This window comes from Danaus plexippus, chromosome Z (assembly GCF_018135715.1).
Source record: "Danaus plexippus chromosome Z, MEX_DaPlex, whole genome shotgun sequence".
Classification (NCBI taxonomy): domain Eukaryota; kingdom Metazoa; phylum Arthropoda; class Insecta; order Lepidoptera; family Nymphalidae; genus Danaus; species Danaus plexippus.
In genome coordinates this window covers 6,458,004-6,469,967 of record NC_083559.1, presented here as the reverse complement: position 1 = coordinate 6,469,967, position 11,964 = coordinate 6,458,004, and the positions used below count along the sequence as shown (strand labels likewise).

Below are 11,964 nucleotides of genomic sequence, written 5' to 3'. Positions count from 1 at the left end.
ATAATAGAAATATCACCTGTAAAAATTACAAAATTTTTGAATTATGTTTTTATTGTGTTTTTATAATGTTTAATTTTCGTTAGTAAATGATATTACAGTCTGTGGTTACCATTGCAGTTTGCACCATGAATGCAAGTGTCAAGTGAAGCAATTAAATTATTTGTATTGTTTGATTGTCGGGATATCGATTTGTTTGTTTTATTAAAAATGTGTTTATTGAAAAATGGAAAAGAAAATAAAATAATTAAAAAGTTTTCAATAATATTTGTGTAGAAGTCACTGAAGTAATTTTATTTAAAAAATATATAAGATCGATACTTTTTAATAAAATCGACAATGAATGTGTCATTTCGATAAGCTATTATATTATGATTTGAATCGCAGCTATATCCTGTTAAAAATTAAGGTTTGCTGTTAAAATAGCAATGTCTAAAAGAAAGCGATTTCATTGTGACGAGGAAACGGGAGAGATTATTACGTTTCAAATTAACGAAGAAACTGGCGAACCAGCAATCATCAACGATATTGAGAACTTCACTTTTAATCTTGACAAAAATCCAATAACCTGCAGTTTTCTTAACTTACAAGAAAGATACGTTAGAAAATACAAAAAAATCAAGACTCTTAAGGAACAAAATACTAATGGATCAATTTTAACCCGCCCAAGGATGTTTCTATTGATTGCAACAGTCATGTTTATTCCAAGCTGTATGTCTGCATTTTTGATCTTACTTGAAACATTCTTGCACATTGGTTGTCACATAAAGAACAAATATTTAGAAGATCTAAATATGTATTACCTAAGACCTTTCCATTTTATATCAAGTATATTTTTTGGTTTATGCAGGGAATGTGATACGTCTTCAAAAATTTGATGGATTCAAAACAAAAAACATCACCGCTATGATCATTTTAAGGATGTAAACATTTCCTTTTAGTTAGATAACATTGGAAATGTAAAATCTTGAAGATGTCATGATTAATATGTAATTGAATGAAGTTTTGTTTGGAGTATAATGTATGTGAGCCGATGGCAAAGCTTAGGATTATTTAATGTAATTAAATTAACATTGGTACAATTAAAATTATTTATTGATATACAACAATATATGTGACTTTTGTTTGGAGTTTTTAAGATTTCAAATATTGTGAATATAAACTTATAGTATGATGTATAGAATACATCGTGTATTAATAAGAATGTAAATAAATATATAAATGTAATTTGTCCATTGCAATTTTTGTATCAACAATGATAATATTTAACACGGAAGTATTTCTGTTATATATATGATTTTAGTGAAAATAGTAAATGCTCTTTCTGAAATAATTATCACAGATCAATAATTACAATTACTATGTAAGTTTTACATATTAATATAGTAGGTTAATTAATTAAGTTCCCTTACCCATATCTTATGTTTATAAAAAGGCAGATGTGTGTAAATTAATAGATATTTAAATAGTTTTAAACCACTTGTAGGGCTAGTTGGGTAATTATAAGATGTACACTGCTGTTTTGCAATCACCAAGTGTGCCTTTGTGAAACATAGTCTTTAACATGCTATGGTAGTGAAACCTAATGTTTGTAGCTTTTTATTTATTTTGCTATCAGACACTTACTTTTGTATATAATATTCCTCTGTTTGCTATATATCTATCTGTGCTTTATACATTTTAAAGTATTTCTTTGTGTAGGCTGACTCTAAATTGCTGTTAGGAGGTTATTTACTGTAGTTTAATCATAAGAGACTATTTAAATTACAGAAGTAGTAAAGACCTTTCACAATGTGAATCATTTATATGTAATCATCGTTGTTAATATTTAATAGATTCATATAATACAGTAACATGGTTTGTGGTTAATGGAAACAAATAATCATATTAATGGATTGTAATTTTCTGTACATATATAACCTAAAATAAAATAAATTCCATGTGTTGTGGTGTCATTATGGGTTATTCTTAAGTGTTATAGAATAAGGTTTACTTATTAAGCTATACATAATGTAGTTAACAAAAAAATTCACTAAATGCTTTAGCTAGGTACTAAAAAATGGGAAAGTAACATGTTTCACATACATCACAAATGCTGGGTACTTGATTTTGCTAAAAAGGAAATAAGAATACAAAATATTAAATGTGTGTTTTAAAAAGTCACCGCAGCAAGCATGAGCGAAATTTAATTGGTTGTTTTGTTGACAATTTAATTTCCATTTTGTTTTCTTATCTTTTGTCTATCTATTTTTGCAAAATGGGTATCATTTATCTGCTATAGCGAACTGAAATATTATATAGCACTTTGTGTTGAAAGGTAATATTTTACTAAATTCTCACTTTTATTAGAGGATTTATTTTATTTATTAGAGATATTTTTTTTTTCAATAAATATACAAAATTTCCAATATATAATTTAAAAAGATATTGCATATATACAGAATAAGTAGTAGCTTGCGAACACAGCAGGGCATATAAATGTCATTGGATTTTTTTATCGGGTTATTGATGATGTATGTTTTTATAACAAGTTGTTGCAGCAAAGAAGTACAACCAGCGTGCCGCTCCCGATGTTTTATTTTCTTAACACGATAATTATTTAAAAATACTGCTAAAGAATTCTAAACATTTTTAAGGCGAATTTATAAGTGTAATTGTTTTCTGTGAATTAATAAAAAATAATTTTTGTTTATGGAAAGATTGCAAATTACTTCTTTGGGTTAACTCTGAACAGTTTACATTTATAAAAGCTTTGACGTAAATCAATCACCTGTTATATTTTAAGACGCCTGTCAGTGGTTTTCACTATTAAGCTTGTCAATTTTTACCTTAATCCGAATGTTTTATTCGTTATCGAAAAATAAATGAATTTAAAGTAAATTATATTTTTAATATTTGAAATCTATATTTGAACAAGGAGTTTTGTCTCGCTGATAAATCAATTTAATTGGGTTGTAGTATGAGAATAGTGCGAAGCTCCTCTACAATAGAAAAACAAGTTTGAGTAGGCCTCAGTGCCTATTGAGGGTTAGAATTTTTTTATCAATAAGTAGAGAGATGACTTACGATCTGCGATTAATTATGTATATAACATCTTTCGGATATCTTTTATAATCTTTTTTTCAATATCATATTAATAAAATTGTTTAATCATTATTTTAAAATTTAGTTTTATAGCAAAATCTGTTAAAACAAGTTTTGGTCAAAACTAACCTAAATTTCGTAACCTTTTTTAATGTAAAAGACATTACTTGTCAAGTATTAATAGTCTGCACACCACTTCATAATCTAGTTTCAAACATAATTTATTAACATATGTTTAATAAACTATGTAATCTTATTTGCAAAATGCAATAAATTCAATGTAGTAACAAGTCGCTTTGTCGAATAAACCAATGACGATTTACCAATATGCAATTTAAGTAATGAATGGCTTGATTTTAAAGAGAATGTGTAATGCAAAATAAAAAATAATAATTTAATATTTTAGAAATAGTAAAAATTAATTAATTTCTCTTACCAGTGTTTGATTAACTGTGTAAATACTTATTAATCTCTGATGTTTAAGAGGTTGATGTGATTATTTTCAATAAGTATGTATGTATAAGTAATTCAGCAGATGGAGACTTATTTTATACCTTCCACACGGCGAACCCCATTTTTTTGAGATTATATCAAATAATCGGCTTCTGGTGCTTTGAAGAAATTATCGAAAGGGTCTTGCACAATGCGTCATAAAAAAACCTTTTTATAGGTTATTGTCTAGGTTAGATATGTTGTATAATTTTTCTATTTTATTTTCAAAGTCATTTTCATATAGAAGTAGTTACAGCAATATAAAATAACAGTATATTTTACACAGTCTGTACTATTTTAAAGAAAATAGGTAATATAAGCAGAAAACTCCATCTGCATACTAAATAAAAACTTTCAATAACACTGCACTTAGAATACTTAAAAATGTGGATGTTGACTTGTTTAAGATTACTTTAAAATATTTAATTATTATGTTACACATATATTTTTTATATAGCAATCATACATAAACACTTTACAATATGAATTTTCTCTTCAATACAATATAAATTTTTGTGTCAAACAGAGACAACAGTGGACAATAAATTGATAGACAACAGCTAAACATAATAAATTTTAAGCTTATAAATCAACAAATGCACTTATTAATAGGAGTTTTATTTATTATATAAAATACACAAAACATTTTCTTTATAAAGCAAACCTTTTTAAAATGCCAGTGTAAGGTTAATTAAAGATCAAAGTGGTTTGTATAAAATTTTGCTATTTTTATTTTTAGCACAGAAATCAACTTTGCAACACGTCGACATTCAATTATTCAGATTTGAATATTATGTGCAAAGGGCACAGATAAAATCCTGTCGTCCAGATAAGCATGTGTAGAAGTAAAGCATGACAAGCAGATATATTTAAATTAAACATTACACATTTCAACTTGCCTAATTTATGAAACTTAATAATCCTTCTTTGTTTGGTGATCCATGGCAATCATTGACCTCAAATTACATATTCAATATGCATAAATGTATCAAAAAAGTAATTGTCTCACTTATATATTTTAAATACATTTAAAAAGAAATTATTTTTAACTTACTATTTAATATACAAACTTTACTTTCTTCTTGTTACATGCCAAAATATCACAAACTATAGAATAGTGATAAATTTAAATCGCTTTAGTTACAAGAATATTTGCTGACATCTACAAAATATTAATACATGTATTACATATGTTCATAAGCCAATTTACACCAAGGATTGGTCTTGTTTAATATCAAATTATTTAAACCCACACAAAATATGTATTTGTAACTGTTGTTCCAAAAAAAATGTTTTAACAGTTAATATAATAAAAACTGATCACTAGAAATCATAAATCTTTAAAAATGTCAAAATATGTAATTGAATATAACATCATTTATCTGCTTTAACAATTTTACTATGTCAGCTTAATGACATTATCACACTACACACTATCTACTGAGAGCAATTATATAACTTATACCTTATAGTAGGTATTCATAATTAGATTTGAAAACTGAAACAGTGTTGCATATATTCTCCTCCTATGTAAACTGTTCATTTGACTGCTAAATGTTGATAATGCTAATTCAATGGCGAGTAATTTGAAATAAAATTATAAATAATTTATGTATGTCTGTTCAACATTGTAATTATGAACCAAATTTAAATGTTGTAGGTACTTGTGCGGGAACCGTAAATGAGTAACCTGAAACAATTAGGCAAAATTGAGTCATGGTAAAATATTAGCACTTATATGGTTTTATCTGAGTACACAAAACATGTTTTTATTTTTGATGTTTCCTGGGGAAAATAGTAAGAGTTTAGACATACATAGTAAAGTGAAATTTAATATTAGAATATTCTATAATTACAGGAGTAAAAAGTAAAAGTTATGCTATTCAATTATAATATTTTTTATATTATTTTGAATCCTACAATTGGTTTCCAAGTGCTAAACATTTATGCAGATATTACAATGTGTTTAACACTTCTAAAAAAGTTATATAACTAGTATTGTAAAAATGACACATCTCATAATACATTATATATATGTGAATTCTTACCGCCACTTTGTTCAATCCGTTTACTATCTTGTTGTGCCTTGCGTTGATCAGCTAGTACAAAAACTGCATGTAATTGTTTCCTCTGTTCCTCAGTCAGAACACTTGTCAGAGCATGGTACAATGTAGGTTCATTGGTTGATAGTGCTATAAACATAAAATTGTATGCTATAACCAAATAATCTATTTGACAGTCTCTACTTCAACAAAATTAATTTTGTGGTACTCAAATTTACCACAATGTGCTAATAAAATTTAAAGAGCTAAGAAGACAATTTTTTTTTAAATACCAGATAATGTGTTTTTGAATTTTATGTATTCATCCACGGTACAGTCTTTCTCATCAAGTGGTGTTGTGTAACATTCAATAGCAGTCTCATCTGGCTCATAGCTTTCATCATCCTAAAATTAACCATAACAGTAGTTAACAAACAAACAGAATAATCATATAATCATACATTAAAGAAATGATATGAATATATAAATAGATTTACATCGTCACTCTCATATTCTTCTATTTTCGCAGTAAGGTTGACGCCCTGTTGGCTGCTATTCTTTGTCGCCATTCGTGCGAGATTTTCAAGATATTCGTTTGTCATTTGATCAACGTCGTCATCGTCACTTGAAAGAACTTCTGAAGTGGAAATAATACATTATTTTAAGTTATATTTCAATTCATATTTCTCTTTATGTATTGCAAATAGTACTACTATCTCTTTCAGATGTCACAATTGGAAAACAGTACTATTAGTTATTGAATGACTACAAATTTTAAAAGCATTATATTAAGGTATTAATAGATTTTTTTTTATTACATATATCAAAATATAAAGCAATAGTTAAAGGTATTTTTTAAATAATGAAACCACTGGATGATTAAATGTTTAAGAGCGCAATTAGAGCACGTTGAAAATCAATAGATATAGTTATCATTCTGATGTTAATTTAATCTAAAAGGAAATAATGATATTTAAATAAATGTTTGTCTTGTCTAACTTAATTATTAACATACCTTCATCTTCTTCCTCATCATTTTCTTCAGACGACGTGTCTTCGTCAGCTTCGGCTCTTGCTTCGTATGCTCTCTTGAGACCATCAAACAGCACCAAACACGAGGACAATAATTTTGGTATTACCTCGTCTAGATTGGGTCTCTGGGGGCCCATCTCAAGTAAAGTACAAATGCCCAACACGCACAGCTTCCGGTCGTGCAAACTAACATAACAATATTAAATATAAGGTAAAATTTTTAAATTGAATACAATTAATGTTAGTAAAAGCGTTTCATACCCCATAAAACAGTCTGTGTCGTGTATCCATTGTTTTATAAAGTGTTGGGTAATTGAGGCATTCGGCACAGACTCTTGGAGTTTTTCCAGAATCGTAAACAGGAGGTGAGGGTTGCAGTATAAAATCGCTATGAGCACCTGTCAGAACAAAACAAACTGTTAACTGTTCTAATGCTTAACGACCACTGCATTACATGCTAAAAATATTTCAACTAACCTGCAGTAGCATTGTTCTAAGTTCTGAAGTCTTAACTTTCCTTGTAAGTCTGCTAAGAACTAGTTCCACAAATGATGGTAAACAATTATCTATTTTACCAGAACATTGTAAGACTATTACTTCTAGAAGTTTTGCTGCATATATCTCAGATTCATCTTCAGCATCAGAATTTAGGATCTGGTGAATTAAATATTACGTTTTATATATATATATTTTTAAACATTACATTTTATCTTTGCTTTGCTATAAATATAAATACTTTCATTTCGCGGAGCGCCATTAATGGTACATAAAAAAAAATATATACAACAGCTATAAATTGTACAATGGTTTTATAATTTTATTAAGAAATAGGTTTTCTCATATCATATGTATAATGAGTAAAAATATAGTGACGGCAACACAACATGTGGTGCTAAAACAAACGCGTGAGCTATATTTACATTCTTGTTAGTTTACATCATGAATAAATACCAAAGCAAGTCTTTATCTTTTTGCGATATAAGGAGTATCAAAATTTGATCTAATTGTTCCTTTGACAAGATTTATATATAATTTTTCTTTAATATAATTTAGTTATCCATTAAATAAATATTGTATAACATTCCATAATTTTTTCTTCTAGATTTTTTACTTGTATTTTTTTTAACGTCATAATATAAATTCATTGTATTCGCAATAGCAAAGCCACATAAAATATCAATATCAATTTCAAAGCAGACTGTTGTAACTTTTGTACCTAGAAAACATACTAATTTTTGCACTATACATGTTAATTAAACATGTTTTCTGCCATACTCAAGTATACACATAGTGGTCTACAATTGCTATATTGTTACAAATTCGCATAGAACATCTTAATAAGAATTTATCGAGTATTATGATTTTTTCTCCATGTTCAGAAATGGTGGAGATAATTTTGTTGACTAGTAATAATTTGGTTGTGATTTCTATATTACATAAAGTTTAATTTAACATTGCATTTCCCTCTTTAAATTTGCTGTATATAAAAATATTTTCTCTGATTTCATTAACTAAATATCTAACTAAATATCTTCTTGTAAAAGATAAAATAGCAATAATAATGAATAATAAATATGAAAAACTTACCACTTTAACCATATTGAACATAGCTAATATATGATTTTCATTGGAGAGAAAAGCATTTGTGTCAACTGTGATATAATTGTGCAATACTGGCATCATGTCTGTGAAGTAGTCAAAACCTTCTTTTTCAAACACCTGGTACAACATCTCAAGAACTGTCCATAAATCTTTGGATATTGATTTTGCAGTTAAATTACACAATAAAGTCATAGCTTCTTCATAATATTCTGAAAAAAAAAACAGGATAAGTGATATAATTTTTATGTTTGAATTTTATAATTTTTCTATGAATATGTATAACATTATGGTACCTATAATATTGTGATGTAAAATGTGTCCAACTACACGAAGAACTGTACTTTCTAGCTGCAACATAATTTCTGGGTTATCTTCCATAACAGTGAGTACTGCTTGCATAGTGTTTAGAAGACCCATGGCTGTGATAGCCTTTTCATCAGTTCCAGAATCTGTCTCAATAACTTTACTAAATGTAGTTGCTAAGTGATCTGTTATCTCATAGGCCATTGGCATTAATTGTTCTGTGTACAAAGGTACAATCTTTTGCAGAACATTAGCAATGTTGTCATTTTCTGTTTCACGAATTACATTTAGAAGCTCTGTGGTGACAGCTTTAACTTGAGGTTCTAGTAATTTATGGACTTTGTTTTGTGATGTCAGTAGCATTTGTATGGCTATAGCCGCCTCAACTTTCACAGGCAGCTCAGTATCATTAAGGAAAGCATTAACTGTGAGACGGACAACTTCTACCAATAGCATTTCACTCTTGAAACGAATACTTGAGAAACAGTGAAGCACCCAGCAAGCTCTGGCCCTCATGTAACCCAACTGACTATGAAACTCAGGAATAACAAATTCGCTGAGGAGTGGGTCAATTTCTTCATTGTAAAACTTTTTCTTTATAAGGATATCAACAAGTGTTCCCACCATGTGTAAAGCACCATCTTTTTGGCGGGGTCCATATTCACCATTCTGGTTTCTGAGGACTTGCATACATAAATGCATAGTTTCTTCCAACATGTCTTTCCTCTTTTTACAACATGATATGAGTAATGTCTGTGCTGCTGTTACGGGAGAAACAAAATCTTCGAATATATCTGGAATAATTGACATATAGTAACAATTAATAAAAATGCTTTCAATTATAATAATACTAATTATAAATTTTGTGGTTTACAAAAATTTCATACCAAATTTGATACGTATATATTCATGGGGATCAGAGAACCATAACTCCTCATCAGCTTCAGAGTAGGACATAAGTGGAAATAGCACATCCTTAATAATAGCAAACATGTGAGGCTTCAGTAATTTCCAAGAATGTGCATGACTTATGCTGTGGACAATGACAACATTATTATAATTGTGTTATAACAGCAATTTAATATAATTAGCATTTGGACTTCATTAGTTCATTAAAATAAAAACATTCATATAAGAGTAGAATTCATAATTAATGAAAAATAATAGCAGAAAAAAATATATAATTATACTTCATTATATTAATGTAGAAATCAAGATGACATTGCATTTTATATGTAAATATTTATTTTGATTATCTTTCAGAGAACATACCACTGATCAATATAGCTAATGGTCTGCTGCAGTACACGTGGTGACACATAGATTTTGTTTCTGTATTGATCCAGAACTCTGAGAAGAACCTCTAATATCCCACCAGTGAAAGTAGTTAAGTACCACTCTGCAAACTGAACATATTCATCTCGAACATTTACTGGGCTTCCATATCTATACAGAATAGAAAAAATAATAAGATTAACATTTATATAGTTTTACTTTATATGTTTATTCATGATGGATGCTTATCAAGTACTTAGAAGTTCCTATAAAACCAAAAATATTTTGAATAAAACATTAAGTACCTTTCAAATAAACGATAAAGGGTATGAACTGCCCATTTTTTGCATTTCCACCAAGGAAGTTCCATGCGTTCATCCTCATCAACCTGCAAAGTGTGTTCTGGGACAGGCTGCTCCATTACAGAACGGAGAACTTCCATCCATTTCGTAAATATTTCTTTTGTGATTAAACCCAGTGGTAAATTAAACTATAACAATTCAGTAAAGTATAAAAATCTTTTTGATGCCAGTTTTTAAAATCAATTTTGGGTGCATATATTTACCTTTATGAGACCATAGAAACACTTAAGTATTTGTTTTTGTATGGTAACAGATTCTGGAGATTGATCAGCCTGGAGATTTACAATGAGGTTATACATCATAGGTAGTAAAAGGTTCATAGCCTCAATAAGTGGGACCCTTTTGTCAGCAGTATGATATTCATAGGATTTTATTAGTTGGTAAAGACATAAGAGAGCACCCATCCAACTGTTTGGCTCGTGATTTTGTAGGTAAATATGTATTTTATCAACAATTTGGGTCCATCGTGATGGGAAGTCATGTTTAATAATTGTCTTGAGGCATACACAGAGCTGAACTTTGATTATATCAGGTGCCTGTACTATGGCATCCACAATGATATCTCTTATCATGGCTCTGTCCTGTTCATGAATACTAAATGGTATTGGCTCTCCATCTTCTGCCTCTTTCTCTAACCAACCCGAGGTTACCAAATTCTTCAGATATACAACTCCAGCTTGACGGACAGGGATTGTAACATCATTAAGCATAACCACTTGCAGCAAAGAGGGAGCAAATCCAATTATTTTATGAATCTAAAATAAAAATTATTAAACATACATATAAATAATAAATGCTCTAGGTTTTAAGATACAAATTTTCTTTTGAAATTTGGTATATTTTTATTTGTTTATAATAATTTTTAAATTAACTTTAAAAGTAACTTATTTCATTGAAATTAACATTATGTTGGGGAGAAAACTAAATATTTGTTTATAACATTTTTTATATTCTAATGCCAACAGACAACCATTTTCGATGTATATTTAATGCATTATTAGAAAATTATAAGTTTTAATTGATAGTATTAGTTGAATAAACGTTGTAAAGAATGAAGTCGAATCGAGAATCTTCCAGGTTATAAATGTTTCAATCCTAAGTAGGTAGTTTCACAAATAACAAGTAAATGACTAATATTAAAATACTAGCGCGGCATGTTCATATCGACATGATTATGATAGCACTTAAAATCATGACTTCTATTGGTTGTAGATGAACCGTATTATTCGGAAGCATTGTCAATTTTGCGAGCATGTGGATGACAAAATAAAAACTGACCTGGGAAAGCTGTTCTTCTGCTTGTTGCCTTTGGTTAGGATCAATAGTAGCTCGCAAAATTTCCGTCAGCTTTCTGGTGTCCATGTTTTCGTATATAACATTAAACTTTTTAATAAATTATATTTTAACAAAGGGCATGAGCCGCCACCGCCGGGCGTGGATAGAAAAGACAGTTTGTCTTTGGTACGATTACAAGATAGGTCACGTGACATTGTAGAAAAATGTTAAGTCCTCTTACACGTGAAAATATAAAAGAGTGGAAAAGGTATATTTACAATATAGTTAAATAAATGATTTTCAATAATATTCTAAAGTCCTAGTATTTTGAACTATTGTGTTGTAGTATCAGTAAAAATTTTTGCTATTCTTTAACAATTCGAGATTTTTATAAATTCCTAAAGGAATATTCGAAAAGACTGCGTTATGCTGTGTATTTTACTTTTGATTAACGAATAGACTTCATTTAAGAAGATTGTTCGCTTTTAAATTATTTTACC

General features: G+C 28.7%; 1 protein-coding gene and 1 pseudogene across 1 annotated transcript; one reads left to right on the top strand and one right to left on the bottom strand.

Moving 5' to 3' along the window:
* The first annotated feature begins 132 nt into the window (after nt 1-132).
* On the top strand, nt 133-4,847 carry LOC116778158 (uncharacterized; annotated as a pseudogene).
* On the bottom strand, nt 4,278-11,635 carry LOC116778159 (importin-7). The gene is made up of 14 exons (XM_032672073.2): nt 11,468-11,635; nt 10,393-10,944; nt 10,133-10,317; nt 9,825-9,998; nt 9,440-9,585; nt 8,543-9,346; nt 8,235-8,458; nt 7,125-7,301; nt 6,909-7,045; nt 6,631-6,833; nt 6,113-6,252; nt 5,909-6,020; nt 5,622-5,765; nt 4,278-5,263 (listed from the first exon to the last, which is right to left on the bottom strand). Exons 1-14 carry the CDS (start codon nt 11,549-11,551, stop codon nt 5,208-5,210), a joined length of 3,138 nt encoding a protein of 1,045 aa, XP_032527964.1. The 5' UTR covers nt 11,552-11,635; the 3' UTR covers nt 4,278-5,207.
* Nucleotides 11,636-11,964: the final 329 nt, after the last annotated feature.